We start from the raw sequence: 19,360 nt of genomic DNA, 5'->3' as shown, positions 1-19,360 counted from the left end.
AGCACCATCTCCATGACAGCCAGGCCGGACACACAGCCCCAGAACATGGACTAGAGCACCATCTCCATGACAGCCAGGCCGGACACACAGCCCCAGAACATGGACTAGAGCACCATCTCCATGACAGCCAGGCCGGACACACAGCCCCAGAACATGGACTAGAGCACCATCTCCATGACAGCCAGGCCGGACACACAGCCCCAGAACATGGACTAGAGCACCATCTCCATGACAGCCAGGCCGGACACACAGCCCCAGAACATGGACTAGAGCACAAACATGGCTGAGGTGGTACTGGGGGCAGTTTTGTATTAAACCCAGATGCCCTTTACTCTTCCTGTCACGTTGTTTTTGGGTGTGTGCTCAAGCAAAGACGAACGACCCTCAAAATGATGCACACAACAGGTTAATAATCGCCATCACAAGTAGAATTATTCTGAAATGTGTTTTTTACATGTTCATGAGTCCAAAAGTCTTCATACGACTTGGTGCTATTCATTTCAGTCCGTTTTTTGTCAAATTTAATGTTATTTTTTAGCATGGCTCAATCTGAATTAAAAGCTTCGAGGTTTGTGAAACGGATTGTGTTGTCGTCGCTATGGTAACATCAGTGCATTTTACTCAATATTGTGCTGCTCAGAGTTCAAATCACACAACACTCACGTTTGGTTTTTTTCCTATGAAGATTTATTCGAGATTTACAGATGAATAAATTCCCACGTGAAACATTACGACCCGCTCCGGTGTCGGTCTTCTTTACGAAAATAAAATAAGGCAACGCGACATGCTTTAGCGGCTCACGGTGCACGATGAGGCTCTACGAGTGACTCAAATCTACTGCACGGACCTTCCCGTCCTCACTCGGACGAGGAAAAGCATCAGTGAACATCGAGTTACCTGGAAGCGGAAGCTACAAGGGTGAAATGAGCCCAAACGGGTTAAAAATGGGATATACAAACAAAAATAATACACAGTAGACACGAAACAAGGCATCTAGTGACAAAATGCTATACGGTCCCGTTATTTGTGTTCATATTTGGTCACACACTCCCCAGTTGCCACTAAAAGGTAAATTTGATGGTATTTTTGTTTAAGTCAAATTTATGTAGTATCAAAAGTACCGTATTTTCTGTACTATAAATCGTACCCTTTTTCATAGTTTTGGCCGGGGTGTATTGTTATTTTCACATGAAGACCACAAGAGGGCGCTCTAGACTCTAAGCGACGCAGAAGAAGAATCTGCTCTTCCTCTTCCTCTGGAGTTTGTGGAGTTGTTTAGAAGTGACACAGAGGAAGAAGAATTCAATGGATTTAGTGATTTGGGGTAAAACTGATGCTTTGGTAAACTTGTTAGCATGTTCTTTATGCTATAGTTATCTGAATAACTGTTCATATGTTACGTTAACATACCAGACACTTACCACAGTTCTGTCTGTGCCTCATGTAGCTGAAGGTGTTAGCGTTAGCATACGTACACCTATTCATCATGTTCTCTAATCTGTTATTATTTTAAATTGCATTTCAAGATGAAATGTCGGTTCTTGGTCGTGGATTTTCTCAAATAAATTTCCCAAAAAACTTATGCGACTTATACTCCAGTGTGACTCATAGTCCGGAAAATACGGTAATCAGAATCAAAAGTAAAAGGTTATTTATGATATGTGACGTTTAAAAAGTTTTTTTTTTTCCGATGGTTCACGAAGAATCTCCGAGAATACAGAACAATTAAGAGACGTATCTGAAGTGGTTATCGTGTGCAAAAAGGCCTCGTTGACGACTTTTGTACAGTTCTAAACGATTGGCACGCTCCAAATTGTGACGTTTTCCCATTTAAAGCCCCAAAAGGTGTTAATCGATATGCTTGCAAATGCTTTGGATCTGCGACATTGCTAAATCGAGCCATGTGAGTGACCGTCATATCTATTGGAGCCAACGTGTAAAAATATAAGTCTCAAAGGGTCAGGATGATTGCGAACGCCTCAATGTTGACAGAAACGACCGACACGTGCGCATCTCGGATTAACCGTGCTCTCTGTGGACCCGTAAGATGCTCCAAAGTCCAAAATGGTGGCAAAATTGTCAGTTTCACCAATAAACTCGCAACAGATCTAAATACTACTGATTTTAAGTCTTTCAAACAAAAATGGGCAACAATTTTGAATTTCCAGAGTAGAAATGTCAGTTTGCTCTATTAAAAAAAGGATGGAAACAATACTGTTCTCCAGCCTCAAAATTAAAATTCAACATTTGTCCAGTAAAACCTTAAACAGTCAGTCACAATGTCCTATTAAATAAACTGTTGATGTAAAATACAGTGGTAAATGTGTTTAAACTGGGCTCTGCAGTGGTTTTCATTAGATTTATTACATTTTGCGTCCAGTTTGTCCATTGAAATCACTCGCCTTTGCCTTCATTCTGGAATTTAGAATCGTTTTTTGTTAACCGACGTTTAAAGGGTCCGATAGAACGGTCTCCCATTTAGTGGCGTAACATTCTTGAGCTGTCACTGGCAAATAGGCCCAACCGGCGCTGCATCCGCTTCGATTAAAGTCCGCACAGTGCGTCACGAAGCGAAAGCGCCTTAATTAATCACTACGAGATCGCCCTCTGCTGGTCGACTGCTTTGGTCCGTCCTTTCGTCCTGTTCCTCGGAGTCTTCGGCCGTGGCCTCGTAGCCCTCGTCCCACTGGCCTGAGCTGAGTCCCGCGGGGGCGGAGACCGAGTGAGGGGTGCCGGTGCGGCCCAGGCCCTGGTACTGCCCCCTGGTGGAGTCCGAGTGCGACAGCTGCTCCGTGATGGCGTCCTGGGAGGCGGAGGACAGTAGGCCGGAGCGCTCGCCGTCGTTTCCGTCCTCGCCGAAGTAGGTCTTCCTCGGACGGCCCATGACCGTTCTCCCTGTGCGGGACATGTCAAATGTGTTTGTAGGGAAAGTGCAGAAGAAAGTGTTTTCATCTTTTAATACATTTGTACAATGCAAGAGAGAGAAACGGGATGTGTTTGCAAGAGATTTCACTCCACATGAGAAACTAATGTCCTGCACAGCTTCTCTTGTACTGCAGGTTGTAGCGTCGTCAAAAGTATCACAACCCAGATGCTAAACAATACTAAAACTAGTATAGAAACTAGATACTCAGTCGAAAAGGTATTGATACTGAAGAAAGAAAATAAATATGCCTTTTTGGAAATGATTTTGATTGAATATGTTTTTTTCCTTAGTATTGAAATCAAATTTGAAATGATACTAAATACTAAATTCATACACACTAGATACATTTTTGAAATAAAATGCTGTCAATAGATACCAAACCAGGCTAAATCTTTTTTTTTTTTTTTGTATGGCCCAGTTTCATCTCAGATTATTTGATCAAACCTCTTACTGTAAAGCAAACAATGAAACAAACCGGCAGAAAATTCCAGCTGAGATAGCAAAGACTTACAACAAAAACTACCGGTACTTCACTCTTTTGCAAAGTGAAGTAGTAAAAACGACTTACTGTCAAAGTCGCTGTTTGTTACAATTAACGCCTGTAATGTATTTGTTCTTGCTTAAAGTCCCACAGCACTAAATGTCAGTCAAAAATAGAATATACTAAAAGCATTTACTGAATTACAAGTGTTTGCATTGCCCTTAAAATCCTTGAAAAACATGCACCTTTGTGTGGTTTTAATGCTCTATCCATCTAAAATCAAATAAATCTTAGTACATGACAATTTATGCAAATAACCAACTTAATTCACCTCGAGTTTACATTACGGCTTTTTTCATCGTAACCATGTACGACACAATACGTGATATATTCAACAGAAACGTGCAGCTGGATGACACTCACCGGCGTTGCGGACCTGTTCAGAAATGTCGGCCCTGACGTCCGATATGTCCCACATGGCCATGAAGGAGTCGAAGCAGGAGCCCTCCTCGGCCTCCTGGATGTACGGCTTGTACGTGAAGCTGAAGTGGTGCGCGATGGCCGCCAGGAACATCTCCACGCAGATCACAAAGTCCTGAAGGCAAACGCAAGTCGCGGTCAGAAGCCCATGTGCCAAATGTGTACTCGAGTAAGAGCAGCTTCATAAAGTAACGATTACCCAGAGTTAATACAGTACTATGAAACACTACTTAACTACAAAGTAACTGCATGGCCTTATAATCAGTTTTCCATTTCATTATTGATGTAATTATGACATTCAAAACACACTGTAAAGCAAATTTATATATTTCCACAGACAAATACTGTATTTCCTTTTTTCATAGTTTTGGCCGGGGTGTGACTTATATGTGATATTATTAGTTATTTTCAAACAACCGCATTTCACATGTTGATTATTTTCACACTGGCAACCACAAGAGGGCGCTCTAGACTCTAAGAGACACAAAGAATCTGCACTTCTGCACTCCTTTGTGGAGTTGTTTAGAAGTGACACAGAGGAAGAAGAATTCAATGTATTTAGTGATTTGGGGTAATACTGATGCTTTGGTAAACTTGTTAGCATGTTCTTTATGCTATAGTTATCTGAATAACTGTTCATATGTTACGTTAACATACCAGACACTTACCACAGTTCTGTCTGTGCGTCACGTAGCTGAAGGTGTTAGCGTTAGCATACGTACACCTGTTCACCAGGTTCTCTCGTCTGTTATTATTTTAAATTGCATTTCAAGATGAAATGTCTGCTCTTGGTCTTGGATTTTATCAAATGAATTTCCCCCAAAAATGCAACTTATACTCTTATACTTGACTTATACTCCGGTGTGACTTATAGTCTGGAAAATACGGTATACAAATTGGATGATTTAAAGACACATATTCCAACGCTCTGGAACACTCTCTCTGCCCTCACTAGACTCTGTTGATACTTCTTTGGTCATGCATTTTAATTAACAGCAGTTTCACTTTCATTGTTTTTACTTCCATATTGTTGTATGTGAATTGTCTGCTATAAGTTGTGAGTTGTTTGTCTACATTTTTACTCTTGTTGTGACTTCCTCATCTGTGAAAGGGGCTGAATGCAGTAAATAAACATTGCTTGTATTATTATTCATCTTTAAACATTGTCTAATGTGTGCATTCAAAATTCAAGATTTTGGTGTTAGCACTCCATCTGCTGGCAGCAGATGGAATTACACAGGGGAAATAAACACTAGCTTGCTCCAACACGCCAGTATCAACACGCAGTTGCAATGAACATGATTAGACGGCAGAAAGCGTCTGGGGTTAAGATGCATTAAGCCAGTGGTCCCCAAACTTTTAGACTCGAGGGCCACATCAGGTTCTAAATTTGGCCGAGGGGCCGGGCCAGGAAAATATGGTGTGTATGTGTGAACGAATGAATTACTATAAATTACACGCAAGATTTGACCTGTAACTTGTAACAAAGCAACAAATGCAAGGCTCAATGTACAAATTGTTTTCCAAATGCATTAAATAATGATTCATTATCTACTGTCTTCTACTGTCTTGTAGAAGAGAGAGTCTTCTGTAAGAGTCTTCTTCCGTGTCAAACACTTGCACTTCCTTTCTTTCTCATTCCATCTGTCTAATAAAGCTTACGGCAAAAAATAAATATATATATTTTCATTTTTAATATAACTTGGACAAGCTTGGCGGGCCGGATTGAAAGGCCCAACGGGCCGGATGTAGCCCGCGGGCCGTAGTTTGGGGATCACTGCATTAAGCCAAATACAAGTCCAGGCGTGTTGTTGATGAGAGGATAATGTAATAATACGGTTAATTTTGGACGTACAGGAAACCAAAACATTTAAATGATCTCACAAAGAGAACTGTGACAACTAAATACATAGCACAAGTGAAAAGAAAAGTGTGATAAAGCTAGTGTTGGAAGACAATTTCCCATGTGTTTGTAATTACTCTATCTCACCTGCAAACCAGTGGCCACAGCTTCCACGCTGTTCCAGTCCCAGGTATGACTCTCTGAGATGACTCCTGCTTTAACCAGAAGTGCAATGAACACAGCTTGCCTACAAAAGAACAGAAAAATAAGTCTATTGTTGCTGTAAAACATGTACCGGTAAATAATATATATAAAAATAAATGTCCGTCACCAGAAAGAGACAAACACCACCATCTTGACGCAGAGGAACTTCCCGACCGGTTTGATTGGACTCAGCTCGTCTCTCAGAGCTCTGTAGAACAGCACCAGGCAGTACATCGCAAACTAACACACAACACACAACGATTACACGGACTTTCAGAAGCGCTATAACCGTGCGTTTGTTTCTTTGGTTCGTGTGACGCTCGCATTACCAGCTGTGACATGTTGTTGAAGATCACGAGATAGGTCCAGGCGTTCTTGGAGCTGAAGTTGCCCTCGTCGTACACGCCGCAGAGTTGACAGATCCTGCGCGGGAGGAGAAACTCTCATGAAAGATCTGCGCGTTTTATGAACGAGACGAGCGCGTTACTCACAGGGCGATGACTGTGGTGACCGGCCTGACGACGGTGTACTGAAGCACTCCCAGCTTACACCGCAGCAACAGCACTCTGAGGGACCGCACGATGTTAAAGGAGACACGTTAGTCAAAAATCAAATTACAGCGGTGTTTCCTAATCAATAGTTGTATTTTGATTGATTGCTGCATGTTTGAGTGATCCTGTATTGTCCTGCAACTGAGGCTCGAGTCGTCGGAAAATTCCTGTTTTCACCCACCCCCTATCCCCGCCGACATCCTAAATAATTGCGACCAAAGTCGCAATTATTTAAAAAGAAATTACAAAAGTCACAAAAATAAATAAAAACATGTGAATGAAAATCTGCTGCTTGAAACGATGAATAGGCTCGTCAGTTCTGCAGATTTGAACAGGAAGTCAATGGATCTGTTTTTATTACTAAGTCGTTTTAGATCAATATTGTGTTTTACAATGAACAAAATGTAAAAGTATGATCTACTTATGTTATACTTCAATACTAAGTACGTGAAAAGAAGCATGGTACGTCTCCTTTAAAGTTACGTTTTTATTGTTTTTATTTTATTAGTTTGGTGGGATGGCTAAATATTTATCCTAGTTTCAGTCAAGTGGCAATTTGTGAAGAAACATTTTAAAGAAATTTTGAAAAGGAATGGAACTGGAGCTTAGTTCTAAAAAAGAAAACATTTTGTATTTTATCGCCACGAGGAACTTTTTTTTGACAGTAAAAACACCCATTTAACAAAATAATGTCAAATAATAACAGAATAAGCCCAAAAATAATTAAAGATTTTCAACAACAATATACTTTATTCATACATATTCTATCTTTCAGCCTTCAGTCACCATATTTTAATCTTTATTTGTTTGCTATTGTATTTAAAAAAAGCCACAATGTACAATAGAAATAATTGTTTAACTAATATATACACACTTTTAAACATATCCTGTACTTGAAGCGATGGATTAAATGAATATATCTTATGCCATGTTTTAATCTGCTCTCGGCCCTGGTGTTGTCGACGAAATATGAGATCTTCTGACTCACTTTAAGCCAATTTAAAAACTGATGACAGCAATTGAACTGTTACAAAGTCACAAGATCAAGAACAATAAAAGGTTAGTCATGTGTTTTTATATTATTTTTATACCCCACATGCGCAGTACAGCAGCTATGCCCGGCTCAGCGGTTGTGTATATGTACTGTATACCTTAAAGCCACCGTTTCCAAAGCAACAAGCATCACAGACGTTTACAATAATACAAATTCGCACTGTTCTCTAACTCTCTGATGTTTTCTGTATAAAAAAAATGCCCCCAAAGCGGTTAATTCCATATCAATGTCACTGTTTTTTTGGGGTGGGTAACATTATGACTGAAACTTAACTTTAATTAGAACAATGAGTGCAAAATTGGTACGAATGCTTCTTTTGTTTAAGTAAATGTATCTTACTTTCACTTATTATGTTTGAGGAAAAGTGTCAGGAATGTAGTAACAATGAATGTCCTTCACTGCAATGTTCAAGGTTGAAGCCGAGACTAAGAAAAGTACACAATAGTTACAATGTCTGCGCAGCACTAGATACAGTCGCAGTAGACGTGTTTTGAAAAGCTGCAAACTCACAGCCCTGGTACTGCTAGAAACCTTCCATCTCATTCATTTTAACGCGTCGGCTAAATACAAACTCATTTTGAAGTTTGAAAATGGAAAAACGGTTGTTGTTTATTTGTTCATTCCACCGTCAATGTCGGACTTCCAACTCTTTTTCACTAATTGAAGTATAATAATTTAAGTATAAAGTGTAATATTTGTGGCGCTGGATGATAATAATAAAACTATAATTTAATTGTCAAGCTGTTGTGGCCTGCTATATTTTTAGGGCGCACTATTGTCCAGTATAAAGTTAGTTTTAAGAAATGTTTATTACACAGGTGTTAGCATTGATGATCATTTCAGCGCACATTGCTAAATCAATAAATCACGCTAATCACTTCCTGTTTCCTAATGTTGCGATAATTACTATACCGCACAAAATAGTTTCAATATGATTGTTTTTTTTTGCAATCACACTTCAAAACGTGCCATCGTGAGCTAACTCGCATGAGCAGGATTTTCATAGTTTACTCACACTCTGAAAATACATAAGAGCAATGTATGGAATGGTAGCAGCCTTTGGTATGCAGGCCTGCAGTTAACAAACACTGGTAGGTTCATATTTTAACATACCGTATTTACTCGAGCAATTTTTCACTTTTTGTTTCGCTTAATGCGCCTTATATTCATTATAGTGCTGAGAATACGGTAAATGATACTGTCTGTATGAAGCCACTCACTCTCCCATTGGCCAGGGCGGACAGCAGCAGAGGGGGGGCAGGTGCCTTTGCTGCTCCTGGACCTCCAGCATCATCACCAGACTGGGGTACTGGTTCTCCAAGTAGTTTAGCAGAAACGTCATGAAGTTATAGATGACGTAGGCTTCGTAGCACTCCCGGCATGTGTCCACGTAGATGGCTATGGCCGGGTACTTCAGCGCAATCCACTGCAAAACAAAAAAACTCCATTATTTTCATCATTATTATATGTTTTTGACTGGTATGTTTGATGTTACTTACACTGTCGAGGCTGTAGATTGGGACCATCCATAATATTCTGAGGAAGAAGATACATACAATATAGGAGGCAATACAGTGTAAATAGTGTAAATATAGGATGTTGCTGCTCACCTGATGATTGGCTTCTGAAGTTCAGGCTGAGTGTAGTGCACTAAATGCTGGAGAATGCCCCACAATGATATAGGTATGGTCATGAAGACAAATATGCCAGCGATGAACCAGGCTTTATTGTGAGTCCCAACCTGTCGAAAGACAAAAGAGAAATAAAGTAGTGTGAGGTTCTGCTCTGAGCCTGGAACATGTATTTGTGTGTCAGTAACATTTGAGTGAAAAGAAAGAGGGATAAGCCACTATTTTAGAAAGCTAGTGTACTTTCATTTGATATTTTTCTCATTTAATTTGTATAACAAGTCATAGGTCTACATCAGAGGGGTACTTTTTATACTTTTAAACACCATATTTGTACAAGACGAGTTATATATTTATTATTTATATTAGTAAATGCTTTATGTTGACAACATTAAATGATTAGAATATCTGTGTTTCTTGCAGCGCTCCTTCAGATATAATTTAATAGTTCTCATTGTAGTGGTCTATCCAGATATTTTGAGCATTATTTATTTGGACACTTTTATAATTACTACTACAGTAGTACTACTCTAACTTGAGTAATTCCTTGGGCCACTACACCTACTTGGGGGATTTTGGAATCTGGAAGTTGTGGCGCTCTTTCAAGAGACGGGTTTTACTGTAACTACTCTAGCCACATCTGGTCTGGACAAACACATTAAAATGGTAGAAGACATATAAAGAAGAATTGTAGAAGACAAATCTTAATGATTAAAAGTGCAAGTTGAGGGATTCACAACTATGAGAGACATCCACTATAGATGCATGCATACCTCTGCTCTCCATATTCTACAGACAGAGGAACACTTAGGTGCTTTACAAAGATACCTATGTATGTCCCTGCACGTGACATGCTGCATGTGACATGTCACATGCAGAAAAGTCCACAAGTTCCCTTACATGTATGTCTCCATCCTGTCCTTAAACCTAGGATAGTAAACTATCGTAAAGACAATATACATATAATAGATAAGCAAATGTAGCTGGTAAACATAGGTACCTCCATCGTCTAAGGGACAAGTTCTAAGGGGAGGCACTTGGGAACAAAGCCTGCATGCACTTATTATTGATCCCAAATGACACAACAGCAGATGTTAAACAAATAAATGCCGTTACACTCAACACAGCCAAAGTGTAAAGAGCATAATAGCATTAGATCTGCAGCATAACAAAGGCCTCAACATACCCCAGACTTCTGCAGTTCCCAGATGCACAGAGGCAGGACCACCAGTAGCAGTAAAATGTACAAGACGACCACCAGCGGTCGGATCCATCTCCTCCAGTCCCCGCAGGAGCACGGCATGTTGTCATGTAGACACTGAAGGCCTTTCAACGTCACGCAGGGCCAGGTCACTAAACGGTTTAAATCGTCTCACAAGATCTAAGGCTCGGGACATTTAGCTAGCTTCGCATTTTTCCGCTGTTAACCCCCACCAAGAGCCAGACTCTGTGGAAAAACGGGCCACGGTTTGTGTTTGATTCTTTTTAATCAGTATTTCAGCCAAACCGATACAAATACGTGGTCATTTTCAGTGTATATGGCTAATTTTCACCAAGCAGGTCAGGTGTCTAACATTAGCATATCAGCTGTTTCATCTGGTAAACAAACACAACCAATGACACACGCGTCGGCTTTCTCACATGTTAAACGATAATTGCGTCACTATTTTAATGCTTGCTCATATAAAGAAAATAGGTGATAAAAATCTTGACTACTTAGCATCGTTTCTAATCCTGTTTATGCTCAGAAAAGTTTCCAGAGATGTTTTGCTGCTGCTTATTGCTGTACTTCCTGATACCGAATGCTCTTCCGCCCGTTTCCACGACCTGATTGGCTTCCTTAAAACTATCGACCAATCAAAAGTGAGGACCTTGCTGTAGAGCTCGTGACTTCTCGTGCAGGCGGGGGGCGGGTCATGTATGTAAGTTCACAGCATCTACCAGCAGAGGGCACTGTGAATTAAGTGTTAACGGCATCAATGCTGTTCTCGATGTTTTTCTTTATTCTTTTTTTTACTGCAGTGTATATTAGTAATATAAAACTTTTTTTTAAAGGGAGAAAAGAACATTTACTTGTTTTACTTTTGTGAAATACGTTGTACTTAGTGAGCTACTGCTTTTAAATTGTTAATTAAAGTATACAGTTAATTTGCTTATTTTCTATAACCACAGTATTGTCAATGTAGTACTGAAATCCTAAACATACATTTGACTTAGACAGACTTTCTTGCATTTTTTTCTTTCTATACTTCCTTCCTTATCTATCTATCTATCTATCTATCTATCTATCTCTCTCTCTCATTTACATTTTGATTTAACAATACCACCACTGTTGTTGTTATGAAACGTCTCCTGATATGTGTTTTTTGAGTCTGTACATTCCAGATAATGATAAATATTAAAATAGTCAACAATTATTTAAATTTTCAGTTTCAATTAGTTATTCTGGTTAATTGTTGTAGCCCTGCCTGCTGACCCAAAAAGGCCGTACCAAATGCACATCACTGACAATAGATGACAAGAGATGACAAGAGATGACAAGCGTAGACCTCTAGGCTACATGTTATTCAGCTCGACATGTGCCATCAAAACTTTCACTGCTCGCTGACAACCCTTCTTACCTTGTGTGCGTCTTCCTGTGGGAAAATCATTGGAGACAGTGCTTTCCTTTCTGTTGCAGCATGTCTCCACTGCCCCACGGTCACAGAATCACTCGTTGTTGCAGGACAGATTGTTCATGAATTTTGTAGCCATCCTTTTGGCTTTTATGAATTAGAAATGGCCTTTGCCACGAGTTGTGCGCACGGCTGAGAGGGACTGCCATGCAAAGTGCCATGTAAGGGCAGGCCTACGCGTCAACATATGCTGCGTTTGATCGCCGCGGATACACATCTCGGCATAGAACAGTACAGTCCGTTGCCGTGAGCGTGAAAGTGAAGCGGTGCGAGTGCTGAGCCTTGCGGGAAACACGAGTGAACATACGAGGTGGATGATAATCGAGGCGGGAAAGAAGTTGATGCAAAAGTCTATAATTGTTCTTATATTATTTATTTATGCTAAAACATCTGCCATTGGACTTTGTTTTGTGGAAACGTGCCCATTCACTGAAGGCCCAGGCTCGTCTGTTCCACAAAAACAACACACAGTGGAGTAAGTTTGAGTGGAAAGTCTATAAAACAGCAGTGAAAAAAAATCTCTATCAGTTTTAAAATATTTAGTCTGTGCAATATTCCATTTGAAGATCAATGTCGGCTCTATTACAGGGCCTCCAGCTGATCCAGGTTGCACTATTAATGTGAACAGTGAACATTAATGTGAACAACAATGAGCGTAATCGGCTGCACTAATTATTAAACCGCGTATATAAATTGAGATATTCATTTCTAGACTCAATAACGTTGCAATGTTGGCCGGGTTTGACGTATAAAGGTGGAACAGAATAGACCGGTATTAGCTTTACGGAAAGTATTGCAGATATTTACGTCATATCTGTTGTCATAGATTGGTAACGCCAATGGCAAATGAAAAAAATAACACACATTTCTACAAATATAAAGTAGCACAAGGTCATCTTTAATTTTATTATTGATTTTTTCATGCGTGTGAGATTCAAAATAAATCAAATCTTACATTTAAACATGTAGATTTGTCCTGTATTTGGATTGCTGATCAGGTGCTCCCTCTGCTGGTGACTGGTGGTTGGTGTTTGTTTGGTTGTTGTTTTTTTAGCTCTACTTTAAATAAATACATACATACAGCTCCTTTATAAAGGTTCGTGGAAGCAGCGTCTCTTTCTAAATAAGTGCCGAGGAGGAAGTGGACGAGTGAAACGTTCCATGTGTCGTTAACCCAGAGCTACTTTTCCCAAAGTGTCCAATCCCGAAATGAGACGGGCCAAAGCAGCCAGCGCTCCGCTTATCTCACGCTCTCTGTTTGTGTTTCTGTGCGCGCTCATTACAAGGACATGTTTTCTGAGATATAAAACCGGCACGAACACGTAATAATAATAATAACATCGAAGCAAAGAGCAATGGAAGTCGTTACAACAGAATATGAAACACTTTTGTGATACGAGAGGCTGTGGAATTGTTATCATCATTATTTTTGGACCAAATATTTACAGATAATATAAAGGGTCTGGTGGAATTCATTCACCCAAACAGAAAGAAATGACAACAATATTTCATAATCGGAGGCGGTTGTTTTGCCTCCAAAGGCTCTTGATGTCTCGTAACCGACCGAGCGCGGGGTCACGACAGGAAGTGCGAGTACCTGTGCCGCGCTCACGAATGCGCCGGGAGCTTCGGAAAAGGTTCCCACCGTCAACATCAACGCCAAAACTGCGTCGTCGGTAAAACGCGTGACGACCAGTTTCCACGACATTTGAACAGCTTAAAAAAGCTTTCAACTGGTTCAAAATGCAGCAGCAAGATTACTAACAGGAACAAAAAGAAGAGAGCACATTACGCCAGTGCTGAAGTCTCTTCACTGGCTCCCCGTCGAGTCCAGAATCAAATTCAAAATTCTACTCTTGACCTACAAAGCCATAAATGACATGGCCCCATCCTACCTCAAAGATGCTATAGAACCATATCATCCAAACAGAGCTCTTCGCTCTCAGAATGCCGGCCTTCTGGTGGTGCCAAGAGTCTCTAAAAGTACTGTAGGAGGTAGAGCGTTTAGCTACCAAGCTCCTGTGTTATGGAATCAGCTCCCGACCCATGTTAAATATGCTGACACAGTCTCTTCATTTAAGTCCAGGCTTAAAACGTTCCTCTTCGAAATCGCTTATGGTCAGAGTAGTTAGGAACAGAAAGATAAACCCACAGCTTCAGCTACGCTGCCCTAGGAGTAACTGTGCTGGGGGAAGTATGACAGCTTGAGCACTATCCTCTTCTTCTTCTGACTACTTATGCTATCAAACAATATTTATTTTTTGATTCCACTTGCAAACTGTTCACCGCCTTCTTTTCTTTCTCTCACTCCTGAGGACCTGTGGACCCAGATGCCCCTCCCCTGGTGAAGTGGTCCCTGCCCTGTGTGGACGGTCCCTCATCTGCCTGAAGAGTGGCTCCAGTTCGCCTCAGTCGGTCCCTCTTCTGCCTGAAGAGTGGGTCCAGCTCGCCTCCGACGGTCCCTCATCTGCCTGAAGAGTGGGTCCAGCTCGCCTCCGACGGTCCCTCTTCTGCCTGAAGAGTGGGTCCAGCTCGACTCAGACGGTCCCTCATCTGCCTGAAGAGTGGGTCCAGCTCGACTCAGACGGTCCCTCTTCTGCCTGAAAAGTGGGTCCAGCTCCAGTCTCCTTGTGTCCGTCTGTCCGTCTGTGAGAGTCGGATCTCTCCTTCACTGGAACTCCTCCAGGTTTCTACGCTTTTTTCCCAAAGAGGTTTTTTTTGTAGTTTTTCCTGGCCGAGAAGGAGAGTCTAAGGACAGAGGACCCTGGGACATCGTCCCTCGCCACCACAGACATTGTCTGACTTCATCGCCACCACAGACATTGTCTGACTTCATCGCCACCACAGACATTGTTGATTCATTTCTCCCTGTGGCCCTCAGAGGCAACTGTTGTTGTGATTTTGGGCCTTACAAAAATAAATTGATTTGATTTGATTTGATTTGATTTGATTTGAACAGGAAGAGAGCGACGGCGTGCGGCTGCAAACGCATTTTAACTTGTTTTACCGCCAATGGAAACTAAACCCGTCTATGTTTATTTTTTTTTGGATGAGCTTAACATATTTGTCCGTTGTCACTTCAAATAAAGACTGAACTAAAGCTCGGCGATAGACGCTAAACTGTTGTGTATTTGGAGCTCTCGTTCCCACCATGTGCTGCTCATATCCTCTGACATTAGCGACCCCCGAGGGCTCTGTTACCGAGCGGGTCACAGTGTGCTCCAAATCACTCCCAGACGCCGCTCTCTTTCTTACCCCCTCTCTACTGCTCTCTCTTTCCCTCTTACCCTCTCTACTGCTCTCTCTTTCCCTCTTACCCTCTCTACTGCTCTCTCTTTCCCTCTTACCCTCTCTACTGCTCTCTCTTTCCCTCTTACCCTCTCTACTGCTCTCTCTTTCCCTCTTACCCCCTCTCTACTGCTCTCTCTTTCCCTCTTACCCTCTCTACTGCTCTCTCTTTCCCTCTTACCCTCTCTACTGCTCTCTCTTTCCCTCTTACCCCCTCTCTACTGCTCTCTCTTTCCCTCTTACCCTCTCTACTGCTCTCTCTTTCCCTCTTACCCCCTCTCTACTGCTCTCTCTTTCCCTCTTACCCCCTCTCTACTGCTCTCTCTTTCCCTCTTAACCCCTCTCTACTGCTCTCTCTTTCCCTCTTACCCCCTCTCTACTGCTCTCTCTTTCCCTCTTACCCCCTCTCTACTGCTCTCTCTTTCCCTCTTACCCCCTCTCTACTGCTCTCTCTTTCCCTCTTAACCCCTCTCTACTGCTCTCTCTTTCCCTCTTACCCCCTCTCTACTGCTCTCTCTTTCCCTCTTAACCCCTCTCTACTGCTCTCTCTTTCCCTCTTACCCTCTCTACTGCTCTCTCTTTCCCTCTTACCCCCTCTCTACTGCTCTCTCTTTCCCTCTTACCCTCTCTACTGCTCTCTCTTTCCCTCTTACCCTCTCTACTGCTCTCTCTTTCCCTCTTACCCTCTCGACTGCTCTCTCTTTCCCTCTTACCCTCTCTACTGCTCTCTCTTTCCCTCTTACCCTCTCTACTGCTCTCTCTTTCCCTCTTACCCCCTCTCTACTGCTCTCTCTTTCCCTCTTACCCTCTCTACTGCTCTCTCTTTCCCTCTTACCCTCTCTACTGCTCTCTCTTTCCCTCTTACCCTCTCTACTGCTCTCTCTTTCCCTCTTACCCCCTCTCTACTGCTCTCTCTTTCCCTCTTACCCTCTCTACTGCTCTCTCTTTCCCTCTTACCCTCTCTACTGCTCTCTCTTTCCCTCTTACCCTCTCTACTGCTCTCTCTTTCCCTCTTACCCTCTCTACTGCTCTCTCTTTCCCTCTTACCCTCTCTACTGCTCTCTCTTTCCCTCTTACCCTCTCTACTGCTCTCTCTTTCCCTCTTACCCCCTCTCTACTGCTCTCTCTTTCCCTCTTACCCTCTCTACTGCTCTCTCTTTCCCTCTTACCCTCTCTACTGCTCTCTCTTTCCCTCTTACCCTCTCTACTGCTCTCTCTTTCCCTCTTACCCCCTCTCTACTGCTCTCTCTTTCCCTCTTACCCTCTCTACTGCTCTCTCTTTCCCTCTTACCCTCTCTACTGCTCTCTCTTTCCCTCTTACCCCCTCTCTACTGCTCTCTCTTTCCCTCTTACCCCCTCTCTACTGCTCTCTCTTTCCCTCTTAACCCCTCTCTACTGCTCTCTCTTTCCCTCTTACCCTCTCTACTGCTCTCTCTTTCCCTCTTACCCCCTCTCTACTGCTCTCTCTTTCCCTCTTACCCCCTCTCTACTGCTCTCTCTTTCCCTCTTAACCCTCTCTACTGCTCTCTCTTTCCCTCTTACCCTCTCTACTGCTCTCTCTTTCCCTCTTAACCCCTCTCTACTGCTCTCTCTTTCCCTCTTACCCCCTCTCTACTGCTCTCTCTTTCCCTCTTACCCCCTCTCTACTGCTCTCTCTTTCCCTCTTACCCTCTCTACTGCTCTCTCTTTCCCTCTTACCCCCTCTCTACTGCTCTCTCTTTCCCTCTTACCCCCTCTCTACTGCTCTCTCTTTCCCTCTTAACCCCTCTCTACTGCTCTCTCTTTCCCTCTTACCCTCTCTACTGCTCTCTCTTTCCCTCTTACCCCCTCTCTACTGCTCTCTCTTTCCCTCTTACCCCCTCTCTACTGCTCTCTCTTTCCCTCTTACCCTCTCTACTGCTCTCTCTTTCCCTCTTACCCCCTCTCTACTGCTCTCTCTTTCCCTCTTACCCCCTCTCTACTGCTCTCTCTTTCCCTCTTACCCCCTCTCTACTGCTCTCTCTTTCCCTCTTACCCTCTCTACTGCTCTCTCTTTCCCTCTTACCCCCTCTCTACTGCTCTCTCTTTCCCTCTTACCCCCTCTCTACTGCTCTCTCTTTCCCTCTTACCCCCTCTCTACTGCTCTCTCTTTCCCTCTTACCCTCTCTACTGCTCTCTCTTTCCCTCTTACCCCCTCTCTACTGCTCTCTCTTTCCCTCTTACCCTCTCTACTGCTCTCTCTTTCCCTCTTACCCCCTCTCTACTGCTCTCTCTTTCCCTCTTACCCCCTCTCTACTGCTCTCTCTTTCCCTCTTACCCCCTCTCTACTGCTCTCTCTTTCCCTCTTACCCCCTCTCTACTGCTCTCTCTTTCCCTCTTACCCCCTCTCTACTGCTCTCTCTTACCCCTTCACCCTCTATGCCTCTCTCCCTCTCTCTTCTTCTTTCTCTCTGTTGTTTACTCCATCCATCCAGATCTCGCTTATACTCGGCTTCTCTTCTTTCCCTTCTTTCTTTCTCCTCTTTCTTTGTGTTTTACCCTTTCTTTCTTTCTTTCTTTCTTTCCCTCTTTCGCTCTCCTATCCCCTCTCTCTGTCTCCCTCCCTTCCCTCCGTCTTCCTCTCTCTGTCTTTGTCTCCCTCTTTATCTCTCTTACTCTTCCGTCGGAGTCAAACCAACATGAGTGAGTGAAATCAAGCCCACGGTGTGATCCGCCGGAGATGAAGATGGATTTATTGGTATAAGCAGCAATAACCACATCAATCAACACAAACAAACATGTACAACAAAATAACAACCACAATAACAACAACAACAACAACACATACCGAGCGGCCATTACGTCTGGGCTTGAACCCTTCATTTACAGATCTGTTTATTTGCACACTTTTGTAATAGTTTGGATAAAGAAGCACGGGAATAATAAATGAAATATCCATGTTTATTGTCCTTGACTGTGTTTCATTTTATTGGCTTAAAAATAACACATGGCCTTGAATAATTATGGACTTTCAATGTTATGTAACTTTTGCAAAAACCAAAAGATATGATGTACCACAGTTGCAGGCACTCAAGTCCAGTATGCATGTGTTTACTCTTCATTAGGTCTTTGGTATTTAGCTGTCATTTTCTTTACAACGTTTACAATAAAACACGTCACGTAACACTGAACGGGTAAATGAATAAATACATGTACACTTTATAAAAGTGGCTATAAACACAGATACATTCTGTCGATTAAACAATGCGGCAGTGAATGTATATATTCACTGTAAATATAATGTTATGAGCTTGAAAAAAAAACAGAGTAGTATCTTAATTCAAGAGATGGTATGAGTAAAGTAAATGGCACCTTATGTCAAATGATGGTGACATAAAGTCTTTAAGATGATCACGCCTGGAGCCAAACTCAAACAGAACCATGCAATCAGGTTTGTTTACTTCAGTGACACGTGTTATTTATCAGCACTTGTGTTATTTTACTCCCCGGGTAAGCATTCGTGTTTGTTTCAGACAGACCGTACGTGTCCCAGATTGGCCGATCCACCTGTCAATCAAGCCCATCTGAACTCACAGAGAGTAACACGGCGACCAAACCGATATCGATCTGTCTATAAATACAACTGATCTAAATGAAGTGACTGATGATACTATGGTTACAATGGAGTGTGGCGCAGTACTATCAGATTCAACATAAACGAACATCCCTTAATATATCATCATAGTCACTGCGGACGTATCAAGTGCTGTCACGGTGGCAGGTGTCGCTCACGGAGACAAGACTAACTATTTTCCTACAAGGCGTGTGTGTAGTTCGAGTACTCCCTGAGATAAAGTCATTTGTGGGGCTGGTTATTTTGATTATATTTGTGTCGTCACATTTTCTACTGTCAACAACAACAACATATGTTCCCTTTAATGTTAAAACCCCGGCAACATATTTCACATGAATACAAGCAGCACACATAGGATTATAAGTGTGGTGATGTAAAGGCCGCACTCTGAAAAAAACAATACAACATTTTTTTAATATAACAGTTTAAATATTCCTCTCCAAGATATATTAGCAGAATGATATCACATTTAAAACAGTTTGGCTGAAAGATATGGAAGTTAAAACATAAATTGTAGATTGGTTGACTTGTTTGCGTTCTAGAAGTGTAGTCATCTGTTATGATATAATAGTAAAAGGATTTATACTGTGTTTACTGGGATAGAATAAGAAAGTATGTATATTTGTGTTGACAAAACC

The 19,360-nt window shown here is 42.0% G+C and overlaps 1 protein-coding gene across 1 annotated transcript; it reads right to left on the bottom strand.

Annotated features, from left to right (window-relative positions):
• Window positions 1-748: 748 nt before the first annotated feature.
• Window positions 749-10,973, bottom strand: tmem184c (transmembrane protein 184C). The gene is made up of 10 exons (XM_072463068.1): window positions 10,354-10,973; window positions 9,150-9,280; window positions 9,039-9,075; window positions 8,760-8,965; window positions 6,426-6,500; window positions 6,264-6,357; window positions 6,062-6,174; window positions 5,878-5,977; window positions 3,831-4,002; window positions 749-2,895 (listed from the first exon to the last, which is right to left on the bottom strand). Exons 1-10 carry the CDS (start codon window positions 10,468-10,470, stop codon window positions 2,582-2,584), a joined length of 1,359 nt encoding a protein of 452 aa, XP_072319169.1. The 5' UTR covers window positions 10,471-10,973; the 3' UTR covers window positions 749-2,581.
• Between the last annotated feature and the right edge of the window lie 8,387 nt (window positions 10,974-19,360).

The sequence above is a fragment of the Eucyclogobius newberryi genome, unplaced genomic scaffold, assembly GCF_026437365.1.
Source record: "Eucyclogobius newberryi isolate DKJ021-1_F unplaced genomic scaffold, fEucNew1.0.hap1 SCAF_4, whole genome shotgun sequence".
Taxonomy (NCBI): Eukaryota; Metazoa; Chordata; class Actinopteri; order Gobiiformes; family Gobiidae; genus Eucyclogobius; species Eucyclogobius newberryi.
The sequence above is the reverse complement of the archived record's forward strand: the minus strand, read 5'-3'. Positions and strand labels throughout refer to the sequence as shown.

What these genes read in the sequence shown, in the direction of transcription:
- tmem184c (XM_072463068.1), bottom strand. Translation starts at nt 10,470, where the DNA reads ATGCCGTGCTCCTGCGGGGACTGGAGGAGATGGATCCGACCGCTGGTG. An exon ending in GTCACCACAGTCATCGCCCT is followed by an intron (nt 6,358 to 6,425) that starts GTGAGTAACGCG and finishes CCTCCCGCGCAG; the next exon opens with GATCTGTCAACTCTGCGGCG. An exon ending in TCAACAACATGTCACAGCTG is followed by an intron (nt 6,175 to 6,263) that starts GTAATGCGAGCG and finishes GTTGTGTGTTAG; the next exon opens with TTTGCGATGTACTGCCTGGT.